Consider the following 21,015-nt stretch of genomic DNA (forward strand, 5'->3'; position numbering starts at 1 on the left):
CCCAAAAATTGGTGTGTGGTCCTAAATTATGAAGAAAATGTAATAGGGGCAAATTTATTTTCAAATGGAAAAGGATGAGGTTGGTGTGAATTAGAGCAATGGCACACTTAGGCCAGGTCTATGCTATAAACACTATAATGTGTGCAGCAGCACCCACAAGCATGCCACGCTGCACCGGATGGCCACCTCCCAAATTGGGAGCAGGGTAACCATGTCTGGGTGGTGTTGAGTGCGAGTGTGCCGATGCAACTTAAGGTGATCCTGATTCAGGACGCAGCCTGCCCAGAGTAGTGTAGTGTGCCTGAGGGTGCTACTGCTGAACATTGTCAGTTTACCATGTAAATATGACCCTAACAATCTAAAAGGAACTGATAAAATAATTTAAATACAACTGGTTGGCAGCCAAGGGTTAAAAACTATTGGTGATCTCTTCTAAGCCCTGGTTACACTAAGGTAATAGAATAACAAAATTCTGATAATTAGGCCTATGGCTATATATTTATTTCTATGTCCAGTAGTAAGGATTGAAGGCCACACAGCAAGAAACACAGGGTGGTGAAATGCAACTGATCTGAATGGATCTTATTCTCTTCTGCCTTGCATTTTCTGTCATCCCTTGCATCTGTATAAAATAGGTGTAACATGCCGCTGTTCTGAGTTAGTAGCATTTTATGCTCTCCCTGCATTTATTTTGCCAAGGTGCAAGAGTTAAGCCCACAGAATGATAAAGTATCAGCTTCATACCATGTTTTTCTTTGCCCTAAAGCCTTTCTGCTCAGTAGTGGCTCAATGGCTTCAGATATATGGAGTCAGGGATGGTAGAGAATGAGCAAATGAGTAAACAACCATCTACAAAATACTTGTGGCCCATGGCTTACCTTATTCAATTTTTGGATTAATTCTGAGTTTTTTCTAGTGAGGTGATTTCTGACTTTGAAAAGGCAGAGTTGATCATTTGACCATAGCATAACATGATTTCACTTTCCTTCCACTAAAATGTAACTTGGGGCAGTCCTAGTCAGTGGCATTGATGGTGTTTGCTAATGTTCTCTCAGCCATAGAGCTACAGACCTTTGTTCTGAGACAGCTCTTCTTGCAGCTCCTGCTCTCTTGATATGTCTCTCCTCCTCCTTCATCTTGCAGTGTCCTTCTAGAGCAGGGGTGGGTTAATGGTTTTGGCTGAAGGGCTACTTAATGAGGTTTGGTGAGTTGTCAAGAGCTGTACACAAAACCTTTAGCAGAAGATATTTTAACAAATGATAGATTAAAAACAAACCATATGCTTTAGAAACAAGTATCTACTATAACATATTTAATTTTTTTCAAAAAATATTTTTTGTCCTGATATATTTTTGAGTAGTATATATAGAGGTGACTATGTAATAGCTGAAAATAAAGTATTACTCTTGTATATTCTGTATGTGGTCTGCCCACCCATCCAGCATGTGGCTGCCCCCTTAACACTCACTCCACATGGGGCCAAGCCCTGCCCACTCCTACTGGGGCAGCCTGCACTGTGCTCTTGCTCCCTGCTCTGACCCACACACATACCTTCCAGGAGGGGCTACTCCCTGTTTGTTTGCAGCCACCTAGGTACTGCTTGGATCTCCCCACCTCCAGTGGCTCCTCCTCCTCCTCCTCTTACCCTGCTTCAGGCAGCAAGTGGTGCTGGGAAGCAGCAGCAATAGCTGTGGGGATGTGCACCAAGCACCACACGTTCAACCAGGTGTGGGGGAAGCTGCAGCTGGGGGGCTTCTGCTCCAGCAAGCAGGGCTCCAGCTCCCAGCTGCCTTCCACCCACTCTGCCTACCTGGCATGATGAGCAGCCACCTGCAGGCAACCAAGTGGATGGAAGGTGGCTGGGAGCTGCAGCTGGAGCCCTGCGCACTGAAGCAGGAACTGTCCAGTTGCAACTTCTCCGCTGCCTGGCTGGGCATATGATGTCTGGCACGTGTTCCTATGGCTGCTGTTACCCCTTGCCAGTGCTACCTGCTGCCCAGAGTGGTGCAGCAAAAGGCAGGGAGAAGAGAGGGAGGAGCTGCTGAAGGCAGGGGAAGCCAAGCAGTACCTGGGAGATTGCAGCCACACAAGGAGCAGTTGTCTCCCCCGCCCCGGAAGCTGTATGCGCTGTCTGGGGCTGTCAGGGGGCATGGGCAGGAGTATGGCATGGGCTGCCCTAAGCTGGATATAATCAATTGATGGGCACCAGCCCGTGGGCCAAAGCCAATCAGTTGGTGGGCCAAATCCAGTCCACAGGATGTATTTTGCACACCCCTCTTCTAGAGTATTTGCCTCCATTTGGATGAGAATGGTGATTACCAAATGGCACTACTCATTCCCATATTCTGAGGACCTAAAGTCACATGAACAAATTCCTTATGATATCCTAGTCCCTAGCAACGGTAAGAAGATGAATGTCTAAGGGAAGGGAGGATGTGCAACAGCACTACAGAGCAGATGACATGACGACTTAATTGGTGACTGGGAAGAAAACAGGAGACAAAGACTGAGAGAACTGAAATAGGGATAGGGAGCTTCAAGACTTTGACCTGGTGGGGGAAGTAGGTAAGGGTTTGGTTGACACTAAGTTAGAACTCTGGGTCTTATCCTTCTTCCCAACCCTGTGTCTAAACTGGGCATTACCATTTGTCTTCCAACATTTTATATATACCCACTGGACCTTTCTACCATAGATGCACCTCTATTCTGGATGCATCTTAAAATCTAAGGGCTGACATCTTTGTTGGTGTAATTCCTTTTAATTTATTCCTGATCCAGAGTATTTCCCACTTCCACGGAGCTTGAAATCACCTAGGAAAAAACCTAGTATGTCCTCTAAAGCTCTGTTTTCAGCACAAATGAGGTAGCAGGGTCAGCTGACACCACAAAATAGATCTTGTTTTACACTGACACTTGTTTTACACAAACACAGTTACACAATTTATTGTGTCCCCTGTAGAAAGGTACTTTGCCTAGTGTAGTTATGACCACAGCTTGCTGTCAAATATTTCCTGCTTCTAGATTAAAAGGATTGTCAGCTATTCCTTGGGTAAAAGGGATATCATTTTCTGGGTTGCCCTGAAATTATTCAAGAGTATCCAACTAAGAATAAATAATTTCAAAATATTGCATGGACTCATTCTCCAATGTGTTGTAATGCAATAGTAAAAGCAGATTGTAGCAGATGTTGGTACTGCTTTACTCTGTTGGGTGGCTGTGTGTACATCATTTGGCCATATGCCAGCATTGATAAGTAGTCTATGAAATGAATTGCAGTATTTCAATATTAAAAGGTATTTGCAGGTTTCTATCCCCAGCTATTTCTTTTTGCTGAATGGAGTATAACTTTTTGCTTTCTAGAAGCCCATACTTCATCATGATGATACGTTTCTGCATATCCTTATTTTTATTTCATAACTGTAAAAAATAAACAATACAGACTAGAAGTTCTTTTCATGATTCTTTCCCCTTTTTGTTGCTTTCAAATGACAAAACATTCTTAGGAGAGATTTAGATTAAGAATAGTATGATAGATAAATTAAGAAACAAATTATGTTGTCTATGGAAACTAAACACATTCTTTGATAACACCAGTGAAGTGAAACTCAAACTCTAAACTCTTTTATACCCTGACTATGGCTAATGAATATTCAAAATTATTGCATATAGGGATGATGCACAGTAGTATGTTCATCTTGTAATTACTTTTCTGTCTTGCCCAAATCATTGTCTTTTGGTTTCATCTAAACTGTTCACAGAAGAACTCAAAAGAACTAAAGAGGTAGAAGTTTATGTAAGTAGATAACAGACAGCTAAATAATAATATTATACTTTGTGCTAATGTTGTATATACTGTTTTCTCTGAGATTCTGAAAGGCATGGTTCTGAGAAAATTAATCATATAAGTAAGCCTGTTGGAACACATTTTAACTAGCTTCTTGGTATTAATTCTAATTTTGTTCTTAGTGGGTGCATCCAAATGAGCGTGCATGTAAAGTTTGTGGCACCTCAAAGGATTTTGAGGCACCACAAAATGCACCCTGCACATGTAATTTGGTTCTCCATGCTGCATATTTGCAGCATAGAGCCAAATTTAGATATGAGAAAATCCTGGTATCAAAAAAAAAAAAAAAAAGCAATGCTGAAAAAGAGTGGTGTGGTATACACAGCAGCAGTGTGCACCACCTGAAACAGGAGCCTGGCTGGCCAGAGCCATGCTCTGGCTGCCAACCAAGCTTTCACACCCAGATCACTGCTGCTACAGCCCTGGGAGGCCCCCTGGACTGGAGGTAGGGCTGCTGGGGTCAGCCCACATGCTGACCTCAGCCTCCCCATGCCAGAGTGCGCATGCAGGAGCATTCCCTGAGGACAACTAGCAGCGGCACAAATATGTCTGCTACTGCTTGTTCCCAGGGAAATTTATGTGTGCACTCACCTGAATGTGTCCAGTGTGGACAAGGACCCACGTATTCACCAACATAGTTGTTGTGGTTAACTGTGGGGTTTTATTCAATTTTTCTATTTATCCAAGTCACGGCTTGATTATTTTAAGTTAAGTTTACCTTTAATGGGACTGTAACAGCTGTACTGGCTGTAGTTAGCCCTCAGGAGCTCATCTGGAATGAACTACAACCAGCTAAGACCTTGTTAAATATAATTCCATGACCACGTGTGTTTTTTATCATGTTAAAATATGCTGTTTAGCAAGTTTTCTAGCCTTATGCTTTTTCCCTGTGCAGACATGGCCAATATGGTTTACAATCTTAATTTAGTTTAGCCACTTTTCTTCTCAGAAGCATTGCTTATTTCCTTATCTTACACCAGAGAAAAATAAAGCAAGCAGCAGATGAGTGATTTACTCTGGCAGGATACCACAAAAGCTGGCTCTAGAGTAGCACACAGTACTGAGCATGTTCCCCACCTGCACTTGTGTGGCCCTTTGCAGCAACATTTTCAAGACTCATTACTGTGCTTAAAGTGACCTTGTGAGTTGGTGTTGCCTGACTCTTAAAACACATCCCCATTAGGAAAAAAATTATATTCTAACATAGCTACCCTGTGGTTACTAACATATAGTTAGTTATGTTAGATGTCTTTCTAGTGAAGACAAGGAAGATCATATTTTCAACATGTGTTAACATGACAGGTAAATCCTAAACTCCACCAGCTAATTATTATTAATTATTAAATCCTAAACTCCCCCAGCACACCTGCCAAAAAGGTTGGTCTCCACTGGTGTAGGGTACAAATGAGCATTCAACTGTTGGGACTGGATTTAAGATCCAGATACCTTTTTCTGGGCAAACCCAAACCCGCAGACTGACCATGACCTCTCCATTTGATAATAGGCAAATTTTATTGATACATAGTGATAGTAGATAAGAATAATGCAGGCAAGAAAAACAAAATAATACCTCCCCCCCAATTCTGTATCTACCAGTCCTAAGGTTGTCACAGAGAGAAATTACATCTGGCCAGTATGTGAGCTTCACCCTGTGGTTCTTTCTTGAATGTCAGCAGCCTGGAGGATGAGGACTGAGGCCCACCCCCACAGTGGAGTGGGTGAGATGGGCTGGTGGTGTGCCTTCTGTCTATAGTGGTCTTGGGTTCCTCCCTTGGAGACCCCTTGCTGCTCTGAAATTCCTCCTTTTTATTCTTTCTCCCCTCTGATGACTCTTCATCTCTGAGTACCATTGATTGGTCTCCCTGTGGTTGTCATACTGTCCATGTTCTGTTCTGTCAGCATATTCCTTTGTTCCAACAAACCCGTCACATGCACACATCTTAATTTGGTCATTTGCTGGTGTCTTAATTTGGTCTGTCCACCAAAACCAGAAATCCCAGGGGCTCTGCAGTTGGTCACTGTGACCTAATGCTACCTTATCTCATATTATAGAACAGTGTGGAACATGTCTTCAATTTCCCAGCCTGTATGTTTGCTGACACAGTGGGTCTTGATAGAAAACTTGTCACAAATAGGTTTTTAGAAACCAATTAATTCTTGCCGTTGCCCTGGACCATTGTTCTAATGCAACATCTGCTGTATCTGCAAGCTAGTTCCCAAATGCAAACTTCTAAATATAATTTTCCAGCCATCAGGAAATGACTGTTACATGAAAACATGAAAAATGAGCCCCTCTTAAAACAAAAAGCATGGGTGTCACACGGCCTGTGGGCCAGATACAATCCAGGGAGCTGTATGATCTGGCCCATGGGTTGCTCGACTGACCCCATGTGCTAGTCCTGGCCCCAGGCACTGCATGTGGCACAGGGGGTTGGTCCGTGGCACTGTATGCAGCCACACCCCAGACTCCTTGTGCCATATGCAGTGCCAGGTCCACCCTGTGCACTGAAGGGGCTGGCATGGGGCACGTGCTGCCAGGGGCTGGTGTGCATAGTGCATGGGCTGGACTTGATGTTGTGGCTACTCCATAGAGGATAGTTTGCTCTTGAATACAGCCTCTGGGGCCAGATGAGTTTGTCATCCTGGATATAAAGTGTATGTGGGTGGCCCAAAACCTGGTCTCATTTAAACAAATTAGATAAGGATTTAGCATTTTATCTGTAATGAATGTGACAATAAATAGGTTAGAAACACTTACAATTTATATAATGTAAGCTACCTGCTCTAATCATTTTCATACATTCCTCAAATTGATTATTAACAAGTATAAGTCAAAATTATTTTTAGCTGTCACCCTCCATGTTCCACTGATTTGTGTATTAGCAGGAGTTAACTATCATCTATACAGTTAATCTAGAAGTGACCCATTAAAGCTGTACACATCTGTTGCCAGGTCATACTCAAGGCTCTGATTATGATTGCTGCATTAACCTTCATGCACGCTGTTTTTCCATTTATAAATGATGGATTTATGGGAGTGTGTATTCATCTGTAATCTTGAATAGAAAGCATGGGGAAAATGCAAACTATTTAAAGGGATAATTTTTTTCCTCACCTCAATTCTATTTCACCTTCAAGTCATTGAAGGGGAGCAACAGTAGCATCAGGATAAATACTTCAGAAACAAAAATCATGAGCAAATGATGCAACTTTACTACAGTGGACACCATTTAACTGCTTTGTGAGATACTGTTCCGCAACTGATGGGTCACAATTCTTTTACAGGAAACTTTGAGGTGATTCAGCAAAGTAGATGGGCTTTGTGGAGGTTATTTGGTGAACAGAGATCCTTGTTTTTGTAGATTCCCATTTTCATGCTGTTTTTTTTTTTACATGTAGACCTACAGAGGAGATTTTTAAAACAGTTACAGCAGGATAATGGTTTTCTTTCATAGAATCATAGAAAATTTGGGTTGGAAGGAACCTCAGGGGGTTATATAGTCCAACCTGCTGCTCAAAGCAGGACCACCCCCAGTTAGATCATTCCACCCAGGGCTTTTTCAAGCCTGGCCTTAAAAACCTCTGAGGATGGAGATTCCACCACCTCTCTAGGTAACTTGTTCCGGTGCTTCACCACCCTCCTAGTGAGAAAGTTTTTCTTAATATCCAACCAACTTGAGACCATTGCTCCTTGTTCTGTCATCTGTCACCACCCAGAACAGTTTACCTCTATCCTTGTTGCAATCATCCTTCAGGTAGTTTAAAGACTGCTATCAAATCCCCTCTGTCTTTTCTTCTGCAGACTAAATAAATCTTTCTTTGTCACTCTTGAGTCGGAAGATGAGACTATATCATCATATGTCTAAAAAGCTCAGATGTGAAATGATATATTTACTTTCCAGAAAAGTTGGCCACCACTGGTGTGTACGGTATGTGGCTGCTACATGAAAACACCAAAAACAGGCCCCTCATAACACTATAAATATAAAGTGGACATGGACCAAAACTAATCCCATTGGAATAAATTGGATAAAGATATGTTTAGTTATTGGATATATGTGTGTGATACGTAGCATTCCAGAGTAGGGTGTCATGTCACTGAGACAAAAACTTGTTAGCTTTTGTCTTTATATATAGCTGTTTCTTAAATAGGGTCATGATTCCATATAGCATGAATAGCTAAAAATTTACTATTAATTTATGTAAACACAGGCCTAATCACAGTCCTCTTCTTTTCATAATAAAAACACTGTAAACTTTTAAATTAAGTATGTTACACTCTGAATCAGAAGGAGAGGGGAGAAATATATCCAGGGACTAATTTTTGTAACCAGAGTAGAAATTATTGCAATACCAGTGAAACAGTCATTTACTGAGAGGTGGGAAAGAGAGAAATGGTCATTTACTGCCTCCTGTTATAAAGCTCCTTTATTTCCCTTGGCATGGCACGCCATAGAGTTCTTCCAAACTGATTCGCATCACATTTCAGTAATCGGGGCATCTCTGAGTGCTTCAGTTTATCCAGTGAAGTGAAAAAGTCTCCAGAATCATATTAAAGGGTATGGATGCATATAACAATGTCACTAATTGGGAACCAGTTCACAGTTGTTGAGAGACAGAGGTGTCCAGACATAAAGTTATAGGTAGAATGGTCACCTGTTACACTGTGGTTCCAACACCAGGGGATGAAAGTAAGCATCCAGCCCAGCATGCCCCACAGTAGGCCAGTTGGTAGAAAGAGGTTGCACCCACACTTTGAGGGTCTTGGGGTATGGGTGATCTGTGGCTGGCAGCATTTTCACTTCTGTGCTTTCCATTCTTCCAAACAAGATTTCAATAGTTTTGTAGCCTACACTTAACTGAACTCTGCAAAGTGCTTGCCTGAGCTGGGGTGCCTAAAAGTGGGGGGAGTGCTTGGACCCAGAACTGGGTGAGGTAATGAGGGTCCCCCCTCCCCCTTATGAATAGGGAACAAGGACAAAGCTTGTTAGAGCTTTTATTGAACAAGAAGTGCCAGGGAGCTCATTGATTCAAAAAGTACCAACCAAAAGGAAAAAGGAGCAGTAGAGTTTTGGCTGTGTACCAAGAGTGGCCAGTTGTAGCAATTGGGGTGGTGGGAGGACAGAGAGAGAGAGAGAAACAATGCAGTGTGGGATGCCCGGAGGATAGACCAGACCTGTGTCATGGAATATGTGTCCACAGGTAATATTTAGCTAGTACACAGTAAACCAGTTCAAAAGAGAACTTGATTTTCTAGGTGTACTTTTGAGTGATTCCAGGCAGCTTTTAACAGGTTTGTATATCTGTCTGCTTGAGGTTTAAACTGTATTTAAATGGGTCTAATTGTTATACTTGTCCATACCCTTTTTTACATCATGCTGACCCTTGCATTCTCTACCTGTACTTATTCACATGCATATCAAGTAGTGCTGCCAGTCTGTCACATAGGAATGATAATAAACAGCTCCTGTAATGGAACTGGAAACTGTCTTGGGAACTTTTAAAAAAAACACTCAATTTGAGCTCATTTTAAATAGACTCCTAGTTAACAAATATCATTATACTCTGTGGAAATGAAGGCCCTTACCAGAAATATGGTACCATTCTTCAATAACTCTTCAAATACAAGCATTATTATTTACTGATTGTGGGCTTTACTGTTTAATATGAAGGTCTTATGAATGGGAATATCCCCCACAAAGGGATGTAGCAAAAATTAATGTTAAGGACTTCAGAGAATTTGCTGTAGTATTAGATGCTTACAAATAAAACAGCAATGTTGATTTTTGTTTTTGTAAATTTAAGTAGCAGTTCTTAGCATACTACTTTTAAAAGACAACATTTAAAACTTTTAACAATAAAAATAAACTCTTAAAAGCTTTTATCATTTGTAGTAATGTGGTACATATAAAATGCTATATATGAAGTCTAAAATTATGTATTTGAAGAGGCAGGATACTCTATTGATTAAAACACTGGTTGGGTCAATAGAGCTGGATTATAATTTTGGGTCTAACACTGATTCTTTGTGTGACCTTTGGCACATCCCTGCTTCAATTTCTCCATCAGCAAAATAAGGTAAATATTAAAATCAGTAGAATATTTCACATCCCTCACTCACGGAGGTTTTCATAGAATCATAGGCAATTAGGGTTGAAAGGAATCTCAGGAGGCCATTTAGTGCAGCCCCCTGCTCAAAGCAGGACCATCCCCAACTAGATCATCCAGCCAAGGCTTTGTCTAGCTGGGTCTTAAAAACCTCCAAGCATGGAGATTTCACAGTCTTACTGAAACAGGCTACCCAGGGCTTTACTACCCTCCTAGTGAGAAAGTGTTTCCTAATATCTAACCTAAACATCTTTTGCTGTAACTTGAAGACTGTTGCTCCTTGTTCTGTCATCTGCCACCACTGAGAACAATCTAGCTCCTTCCTGTTTGGAACCCCCTTCAGGTAGTTGAAGGCTATTAAATACCCGCTCAGTCTTCTCTTCTTTAGATTAAATGAGCCCTGAAGCTTAATCATTTGTAAAGCTCTTTGAGACTTCATGCCCCACCACTTGCAGCAGCCAGCACTGGGCTGAGGCTAGGACTAGGGGTGGGGCTGGGGGAAGCAAGTGGTGCTGGAGCACCCCTATCCCATGCCAGCCTGCAGCTTGCCCTGGGATGCCCATGTGGCTGTGGCAGCTCCCAGCCCCGCGAGCCTGGTGAAGGTGGAGTGGCATGGGGGCAGTGGCAGTGTTAGGAGCCCGAGTGAGGGTGCTGCATCCAGGACTGGGGCTGGGGCTAAGGGCCATTCTTCATGGAGCTTAGCCCCAGACACAGCTCCACACCTGGCTACATGCAGTGTCCATGGAGACCGGCCCTGGATCTGGACGTAGTGCCATCACTTGGGCTTCTGCTACCACTGCACTTCATAGAAGCACAGAAAATCATAGTATCATAGAAAATTAGGGTTGGAAGAGACATCAGGAGGTCATCTAGTCCAACCACCTGCTCAAAGCAGAACCATCCCCAATTGATCATCCCAGCTAAAGCTTTTTCTAGGCAGGTTTTGAAAACCTCCAAGGATGGGGCTTCTATCACCTCTCTGGGTAGCCTGTTCCAGTGTTTTAACACCCTTCTAGTGAGAAAATTCTTCCTAATAGCTAACCTTAACATCCCTTGCTGGAACTTGAGACCATTGCTCTTTGTTCTGTCATCTGCCACCACTAAGAACAGTCTAGCTCCATCCTTTCTGGAACCACGTAGTTGAAGGATGCTATTAAATCCTGCCTCAGTCTTCTCTTCTTCAGACTAAGTGAGCCCTGAGGCTTAATCATTCGTAAAGCACTTTGAGATCCTCAGATGGAAAGTGAACTACAGAGACTAATTAGTTTCAAATTAAAAACTAAATATTAAGAATAAGTTGTTTGCTTATCTGTCATATTCTGAGTCAAGGATACTGCTTTCCGGACAATGACATTGCAAACATATAAGAATGGAAGGAGAATGGAAATGAATTAAGCTAAACTGAGTCTAGGTAACTTATTCTGAATGTGTGTGTTCACATGGGTTTCATACATTTTAACTAATCAACTTTGAATGTTAACACTGATTATTTTTCTCATCTGCCCCCCTGTAAACAAGTCCTTACACCACTCTGCTGTTCCTTATTTAAGTATATATCATAGGAGCAAATCCAATAGAAAGTCTGAGAGCCTCTTTCCCTTTTTGTATTTCTTTTCTATGCCACCATTCATTAGATCTACCAGTTCACATCCTGCAGTCTTGGTTCCTTTTTTCAATATTTGCCACTTGTCAGAAGTATTCAGTAATTAGGTAGGAATCCATTTGTGCTTTAGATCTGTGACAGCTTCATCCATTAAGGGTGCCTCAAGGCCTGTGATTCTCTCAGTAAATTTCAAGTTGTCCCTTTTCTTTGCTGGAGAGCTGCCCCAGCATATAGTGGATATTATGGGTCTGATCCTCAAGGCAAGACAACTTGTGGGATGCAAGCCAATTGCCTATAAGTATTTTACTTCATATGAGCCATATCCTTAAGGTGAATTTTCACATATTGGATTTGTAGGCTGTAAAATACAGTGTTTCAAATTTATTATCTCATTTAACAAGGGTAAATTTAAAATTCTGTACCCATTTTTAAAGTTTTATGAACCCATGCACTTCTGCTAAGTCACAGTGATAACGCACTTTAAATGGTGAAAAAAGCAACTTCTTTACACACCTTTAGTGGTAGAATTACCCTGGTCTTGAGATCATAATTATGTACAGTTTGGGTACATAAAGAGGTGGAAGAATAGCAGCTGCCACTACAGTCACATGATTGCACCACTGTCACAGTGAGAGCTGAAAGTCGCAGCTATCCCCATGCCTCCCTTTGCCCTGGTTGCCTGTTTTTTAAGCTTCTGTCCCTGACTTATATGTGAGAATTCAGGGAACTGCCACTCTGCTTTTGGGAACATAATTGAATACAGAGAGCTCCAGCTGATGCTGCTATTCTGGTGTATGAATAGGATGCGACAGCTGGGGTGCCACACTATCCCATGAAGTAGAGTCAGTACAGAAAATTTCCTTTGAGAGTAGGAAGGAAACTTCCATTTCCAGTTCCTGGACAGAAGGACCAAAGGAGAATGGTGCTGAGCTGCTTTTGTCCTTACACGTGGCTTTTAGATCCAAACAGGACATGGGGCTGCAGTAAGAGAACAGGGGCACAAGTATCTATGCTGTAGTGTGTCAGTTCCATTGTAAGAGAAGTACTGACATTCTGGCTTAGAATTCTAAAAGGGCCAGTTCAATCACCCACTATTATGGTATGCCATATCTTATGACACATATAATTCTATCATTATTGAAATCATGGGTCTTAGAGGACAGAGAACTAGACAAACAAGCATTGGAAAAATAGATGAACATGTCATTTTTGTGGACAAGATTTATATTTGCCCCAAAGTTTGATTTAATCTCTATTTTACATAAATATTTAACTGATGGGAAAACAAGTGAAGACACATTTAAATGCTTGCATCTATAACCTTGTCACAGATCCTGAATAATCATTTATCATCATTATCCTTTACTTTTTCAGCCAGCAGACTTCATAGGAAAGCAAGCACTGAAGCAGATTAAAGAAAAAGGGCTTAAACAGCGACTGGTGTATCTCACCTTGAAAACGGATAATGTTGATCCAGAGGGAAATGAAAGTGTGTGGTATAATGGCAAGGTAAGTTATACAGCTTTAGGCAGGTTTGTTATGAAGCCCTCTTCCCTCACCAACCCAAAAATTTTATAGGTCTGCTTGTTTAGGTGGTCCATTGGGCTAGAAGGGTTAAGACATGCCAGTTTTTGTGACCAACGGCACATAAGTAGGGGCCTACTGAATTTGGGGCAGCTGCCCCCCAATTTCACAGTTCCAGTGTGGTATCAGGGTATGTGTAACTTTCATGGTGGAGCATGATGTGGGCCCTCCCCTGTCTCTGATTGGCCAAGGGGCCCCGGAAATCCCACCCTTCCCCAGAGGTTGACAGATGGCCCCAAACTGGGGTTTGTTAACACGGTAATAAATGGCTTCCCTGGGCTTGATCGGGGATTAAGCCTGTGGAAGCCATTAATTGCCACAGTATTAAGCAGTCTAGGACGTGGTTAATGGTGTCCACAGGCTTCATCAAGGCCGTAGAAACTATTAACAACACCCTAGACTTCTTACTAACATGGCAATCCCCTGCTCAAGCCCCAGGAAGTCATTAATTGCCGCATTATTAAGCAGTTTAGGATATAGTTAATGGCTTCCATGAGCTTGATCAGGCCCACAGACGCCATTAGCCATGCCCTAGACTGCTTGCTAATGTGGCAACTAATGGCTTCCACAGGCTCAGTCAGGGGATTGCTGTATTAGCAAGCAGTCTAGGACAAGGTTAATGGCTTTTGGGGGCTTGAGCATACACCAGGGGAGGCAGCTGCTTGGCAGGCGGGCAAGCAGGCAGCACCAGGTTGGGCATTTGCAAAGCAAGGCAATGCAAAAAAAAGGGGTTGGGGGGAGTCAGGCTTCTTTGCAGGCTCCTAGGCTGGCCCCTGGCTGGCACCTGGACTAAGCCTACATCAGGGGCTCAGCCTCTGATTTGTTCTCCCCCCTCATCCCTCCCCCTGTGCTTTAGGACACTAGGGCTTCCTGCCCTTTTCTGTTTTGCAGCTCATTTTTTTTTCTTGTCCCTTGCTCCTTCTCCAATTTTGCACCTTTTCACAGTCCCAGCACCTTTTCATGGGGATTGGGCTTTTTTGTGGAGACTGACAAAATTTGCGGTTTCCACGAAAATCATGAAATTGCTAATTTGGTAGGCTTCTACATATAAGATAGTGGCATAGTTAGTGTTATGTCTGGCTGCTTTTGACTCCCTGATTTAAGTAACCAGGTTCCGACTTATAGTTTAGTCAGCTGAAGGCATCCTTCAGTGCAGCTCTCAAACTCATGCCCTTGATCTATAGCAAGACACTACAAACTACCACTTCACCCAGCCCATCATATTACAAGAAACTAAAATTCATTCTTCAGGAGTATAATATTAACTTTGCATTTTGTGGAGATTTAAGAATTTTAAAAGCGTCCATATTCTTCTTAATAGATGGCTTTTTCTTATTGACCATCATGAAATAATTGTTCAGTACACTCTGTCCATTTTTTCAATACTTGTTCTCATTCCATAATTATATCACCATTCTTGGCTTTTATACATCCCCTAGCAGTACATCCTCCTTAGCCTGTGATGTCTTTGATATTCCTATGCACTGATGTAACATCCTTTTGTACATTTTTCATTAAGCCATTTTTCCTTTTCTTCATTGTACCTTGATCAAATTCCTTTGTCCAGTTTCATCCTTCTTTCTTCCATAAATTCAAGGATGTGTTCAGTCATCCATTTCTGTTTCTTTTGCCTTACTTCTGCTGGAATAACCTCCTTGGCTGTTTCAGCCAGTGATTCTTTGAAAATTTCCTAGTTTGACATATTTCCTCCATTAGGGCTGTGCAAAATTTTGCCGGCCGTTTTGTTTTGACATTGTTTCAACTCATTTTGAGGTTGAAAAACCAAAATTGAAATGAAGCAAAGGACATCGAAACAGCCTTGAAACAAAATGAGGCTAGTCAAAATGTTTCAAAAGTTTAAATATTTCAACCGTAGTGTTGGGAATGAGAAATCAGTCTGTCATGGGGGCAATCGGGTGAAAGAGCCCTGATCCACACACTGGGGGACCCTAGGGTGAAGACCAGGCACGAAAGGGAAAGAAATAATAAAAGAAAAACACTTACCTGCAGCAGGGCCCATGACACAGCCGGAGCGAAGGAGGGAACCTGTGCGGGTTATAGGCCGCACCTTTATCCAGCTGAGGCCAGCTGGTGACATCATCAGCAATCACCAGCCAGTGGGAATAAAGAGGATCACCAGCGGAGAGCAGGGGGGAGAGTCGGTGGAGGCTCTCAGCACTGACAACAGCAGACATGCCAGGAGCGAGAGAGAGCCTGCTGAAGCTCCCTGCACCAGCGGTGACCATTGTGCTCAGGAGGAAGGAGAACCAGCGGGGGCTCTCTGCACCAGCAGAGGCTGGTGTGCCTGGGAGGCAGAACAGTCAGAGAAGGCTTTCTGCACCAGCAGAAACTAGTGGGAGCCACAAGAGAGAGATCCCAGCAGGTCAATAACAGACGTGGCAGTAGCCCACAGTGCAAGCAGTGGCCGACCAGACCAGGAAGGGCCGTGAGGCACAGGAAGGGGGACGCCTCAGACGACATCATGGGAGGATGACTCCACGAGCTGCATTCGGCGGCATGAGGGGAGTAATGGCCCAGAAAGAGAAGCCTTAGCCACCTCTGGCCAGATGACAGATCATTCCCCAGAGAGTGCCCAGGTACCAGGTGTGGGACACTGGCTGGTGGGGATGAAGACAAAGGGATCATGGAGAGAGTGATGAGGAGGGTCCTCTGTATCCTAACTGAAGGGTCGGGAAGGTAGCCAGGCAAACTCTCCCCAATTCGTAATTTCTGTTTGTTCCTTTTTTTCCCCCCCCTTTTCCCCCTTTTGGAGGGGTTGTGTGGTAGGAGAGACAACGCCAGGGGACTAAGTCTCCTAACGAGGAAAGTCCTGGTAAAAGGGAAGAAAGCACAGGATAGACGTGCCGGCAGGGCGGCTCCTTTCTGTCCTCCCTTTTTTTCTTCCGCTTTTTTTTTTTCTTGTGTTATTTGCTGTTTCATCTCTCAGTTCCCAGCTTGAGGCAGCTTGAGGCAGGAGGAGGCCCAGATGAGGCTAGATAGTGGTTTCTCTAGGCCATCATAGGAGAAATTGCTGGGGGACACAAGACTTAAGAGAACGTCAGGGTCAGGAGTACAGTGGCATTGGAGGAATGGCTGATAAGATCCAGTGACCTGCCGAGGTTGGCATGAGGCTGGGGTGTAGGGGAGGTGGAGCCCCATGGACAGCTGTCTGGGGCTCCGCCACTGAGGAGCCCCTGGTGAGTTACCCCCGCACTGAAGTTGCATTCAAAGTCGTGGCAGGAGAGTTTGGGGGTGGCCCCTTTGGTAATAAGCATCTACCTCAGGGTCTACAAGAAACTTCAGGACAGCCATCACCGACCATCCACGCCAAGGCAGCACATGAATGGCTGTTTGAGGCCAGGCAGTCACACAGTCCAGCTGGGCTGACTCCCCATTCCCTGTGCTAAATTGCCACTGGCCCAATCTCACTTCCCACTTCTGGCCCAATGTAGCACAGGGGATGGGAAGTCAGCCCAGCCAGGCTGACTGCTCGTGCCCGGCTGATCTAGCGAAACATCGAAACAGTCAAAACAGCCATACTGTTTTGACGAAGAAAAACAGAACAGCTGTTTTGAATTAAAATGAAATTTGATATGAAATGCTGTTCCGTCCAAACCTCGAAACTCAAGGTGAAACAGAACAATGCCATTTGGCACAGCCCTATCCTTCATCTTCAAGTTCTTGAAAATGGTTTTTGACTGCAACTGTGTACCTTTCTTTAATCAAATATTTTTCCATTAGAATCAAATAATCAAGCTTCTTTGTTGCTTTTGGTTTCTTAAGTTTCCTCAACCTTATCTTGATGGTGCAAACTACAGGTACATGATCACTTCCACAGTCAGCCCCTGGTTAAGTTTTTGATTGTTGAACTGCATTCCTGAATCTTCTGTTGACGATGATGTAATCAGTTTGGTTTGTAACGTTATCTCCAGCACTTTTCCATGTATACCTTCTTCCTGGGTGATGTTCAAACCATGTGTTCATAATGACTTGATCTTTTGCAACACATCAATCAAAATCCATCTCTCTCCTCTTTCATTTTTCTCTCCATGAGGTCCAACAATATTAACCACTTGTTCACAACCAACTTTTGCATTTAGATCTCCCATCACTTTGACCACTTCTTGAGGTTTGTCTTGCTTTTTTGCTTTATCAAGGTCTTCACAGAAATGATCAATGTCCTCTTCCCCACTTTCAGCTGTTGGTGCGTAGATTTTTATTATTGCAATGTTGAAAAGTTTAGCCTTTATTTTCACAAGTATCACTCTATCCGATATTACCCAAAAACCATCCAAAGATTTTGAGGTTTCTTCATACAAAATCAATCCAAATCCTGTTTCGTGTATCTGACCTCCTGAATAATGATCTTGACATCTTTTGAAACAATAATTCCAGCCTTTTTCCAATGTGTTTCACACAGATCTAGAATGTTCATCTTTATTCTTTTCATTTCATGCTTGACATTATCCAATTTCCTCATTTGATATAGAGTTCCCACACTCCCCATTGCCACTTTGACTCCTCTCTCCTGAGTGTGGACAGTAGCATGCCAATGGTCAGGAGTCACCTGTCACACGACTATCCTTACTGGGCGAAGTTTCCTCACCTTTTGTCAGGGACCCCCTTCATACTATTGTGTAGTTTTCTTAATTTTTGAAAGACCATGGATTATGCTTGGCAAAATACTGTAGCAGGTTGCCACTTCTTGCTGCAGGTTGCAGTGCTCAGCTAAGCTGAGCAAGTCTCCTGTATTGTTGTCCTAGTTGCACCAGGAATTCACCAGATTAAATGATCCACCATCCTGCGCTCCCAACAGCTTCAACCATAACCCTGGTAAGGGAGGCTGATGGGTTCAACGCCTTGTCTAAGGGTGACCCAGAGACTGCAGTAGCTAGAAGGTATTTGTTTCACTATTACTCTAACAGTTAAAACTATCCTCCTGCTGGATGCAGTTTAATGTCAAACCCAGGAAAACCAATTAAGCTACAGGACCAGATTGCAGTAGAACAAATAAAATGTTTGGAAGAGTTTGGTGTAGAAAAGTTAACAACTGTTATCAGTGAGATTTATGAAGGTGGAGAAGTACCTGAGGACCTCAGTAAATTGATCTTTATTGCACTCCCCAAAAGACTTGGAGTCATTGAATGTGAACTGCATTGAACCATCAGTTTAATGAGCCTTGTGACAAAGATCCTATTAAAGGTGTTGGTGTTGAGAGCCAGAAGTAGAATAAGACCGGAGACTGAAAACCTTCAATGTAGTTTTGTTGAAGATTGAGGTACAAGAAATGCTATCTTCATGGTATGAATGCTTTTGGAAAGGGCAATAGAAATGAGGAAAAATATTTTCTTGTGTTTTATTGATTATACCAGCTTTTGATAGAGTCAAGTATGAGGAGTTAATGAAAATGCTGGAAGAACTGGATATTGATGATAAAGATATGAGAATGTTAAGAAACCTCTATTGGAACAAAACTGCAGCAGCAAAGATAGAAAGTAAATTAAGTGATTTCATCCAAATTAAGAGTTTTTTTTCACCTGATTTACTCAACTTGTACAGTGAGAAAAAACTGAGGGAAATTGAGGATTTACTAGGGCTGATCATTGGCGGACAGAATTTGAACAACTTGTGTTATGCTGATGATGCATTCTTAATAGCTGAATCAGAAGATAAGCTCCAAGGAATTCTAGATAAAATTGTTAGTGAAAGCGAGAAGAAAGGTTTAAGCAGAAAAACAGAATATATGGTAATCATGCAGAAGATGATGATTCCTGTATGCAACATCGAAGTGGAAAAGGAACATATAAGGCAAATCAATAAAGCTGAATAATATCTGATGGTAAATGTGATCATGAAATAAAATGGAGAATAGGGATGGCAAAAGATGCATTTCTGAAAAAGAAAAAGATATTGACAAATAGTAACATTTCTATGGGGACAAAGTTAAGAGTTTTGTAGTGCTACGTTATACCAGTTGTCATGTATGCATCAGAATGCTGGACAGTATTGTCAAGTATGGAAAAGAGTATTGAAGCAAGCGAGATGTGGTTCTTATGGTGCATCTTGAAGGCAGGTTGAACAAGTCACATTTCAAATGAAGATATTTTGTTAAGAACAGGCTGCAGAAGGAAGCTGCTGATCAACTTCAGAAAGAGACAGTTGGAGTTTCACAGACATGTTATGAGGAAAGAGGACATTGAAAGTCTGGTCGTAACTGGAAAGATTGAAGGAAGAAAAGATCATGGAAGACAGAGGTTGATTTATGTCAAGAGTCTATCTAAATGGATGAATGTATTAGGGCTGTGTGAGGCTTCGGATCGCACTTCAGATCCAGGGCTGCTTCAGACACTTCGGCATCTGAAGCAGCATGCCCGAAGTGAAGTGCTGGCTCATTCAGGCTCTCCAAAGCGGTTCAGAGCTTCTGAAGCACTTCGTAAAAGCTTTGGATGCTTTGGACAAGTGTTGGAAGCTTAAAGTGAAAGTTAGAGGGAGGGGAATGGGGGAGGGAGGGAGGGAGAGTGAGGGGAAGCAGTGGGGGGAAGACTGACGTGTAGGTGGCCAGTGAGAAGGATTTCTCTCTGGCTGCCTTTCCAATGATAGTGCCTGGCAGGGAGGGACCTTGAAACAGCATAAAAGCCTCTGTTTGGAGGCGTGCTGTGCCTTTTGCAAGCTTGTTCCCTCTCAGGAACTGCATGAGAAAGGTACCCTAGAAGATATCCTGGTTACTTTACTCAGGAGTTAAACTCGCCTACCCCTTTTTGTTGTTAGAAAGGATGGGGTAGGGCTTAGCTTAGCTTAGCATCTCTTAGTACTATTCAATTCATTTCTTTCAATTTATTTGCTCTTTTTTTGTTTGCAAACTTTGAAAAAAGAAAGCTGTGTTTTCCCTGCCAGTGTGATCCATCACTGTGCAGGGAGGCGTGTGCGCAGACACACACACTATATATATATATATATATATAAAGAAGAAAAAACAGATATAGGAGAAGAAGACAGATGGCACACAATTTTTACATAGCTCTTAACACCTGAAACAAACAATCAAAGAAGAGTCCAGTGCATGCACGCAACAGGGGGAATAAAACACACAACACAAAAGGAGTGACACACACACACAGACCTTTTGCAGCACAGGAAAGATTAATATGAAGCGTGCTTGAAAGGCAGGTGCCAGGTCTTCTGGCAGGGCAGGGAGAGGAGGTAGGGAGACAGCTAGAGCTGCAAGCCCCTGCCCTCTCCCCCCAAACACAGACGCATTCTTTTCCCAAGCAGCCATGACATTGGTGCTGCCAGTGGAAGCCAGGAGGTGGGAGCAGTGTCTGCACTTGATGTCCCTGCACCTGCACCACCTCCTCTCAGTCCAGAAGTAGGCACCAGCAGTGGAATCACTGTCTCCTCCACCCCAATGTCATCTCTCAGCATGAGCCTCCCACTGCCAGAATAGGAGCTGGAGCTGGAACCAGGGATGCTAAGCACACTGGCTCAAGCAATTCTGGGGACTGAGGGGGAATCAGAGTTTGTGTTCCACACCCCTCAGATTTCCCCTAGACCCAGGTCTCCTCTGGAAAGCAGCACCTTGGAGGAGGCTGAGGTTGTGGAGGCAAGTGGCTCAGCTGGGGCAGCTCCTCCTGCTGTTGAGCCTGTTGAGTGGGATAAGGCAGGATCCTCACCCTCAACCCAGAAGTGGGGGAGTAGTGTAGTGTGGGAGCATTTTGAGCTGGTAGGTGATCCCAGGTTTACCATCTGCCAGCACTGCCGAAGGCACATAAGCTGTCGCAAGCATGTGAAATACTTTTCCGCCATGGCAATGCTGATGCATCTGAGGAAGCAGCAACTCCTTGCCCTTCTTCCTGCTCAGCCTGGCACCAGTGTGAGC

At 43.1% G+C, this 21,015-nt stretch overlaps 1 protein-coding gene across 1 annotated transcript in view; it reads left to right on the forward strand.

Annotated features, from left to right (window-relative positions):
• Positions 1-21,015, forward strand: part of DMGDH (dimethylglycine dehydrogenase) — an 89,183-nt gene that overhangs the window by 62,802 nt on the left and 5,366 nt on the right. Inside the window, exon 16 of the mRNA XM_019531703.1 lies at positions 12,930-13,064. Coding sequence (XP_019387248.1) covers positions 12,930-13,064 — 135 coding nt within the window. The remainder of the gene's footprint in view (positions 1-12,929; positions 13,065-21,015) is intronic.

Source organism: Crocodylus porosus, unplaced genomic scaffold, assembly GCF_001723895.1.
Source record: "Crocodylus porosus isolate Cpor-Errol unplaced genomic scaffold, CroPor_comp1, whole genome shotgun sequence".
Classification (NCBI taxonomy): domain Eukaryota; kingdom Metazoa; phylum Chordata; order Crocodylia; family Crocodylidae; genus Crocodylus; species Crocodylus porosus.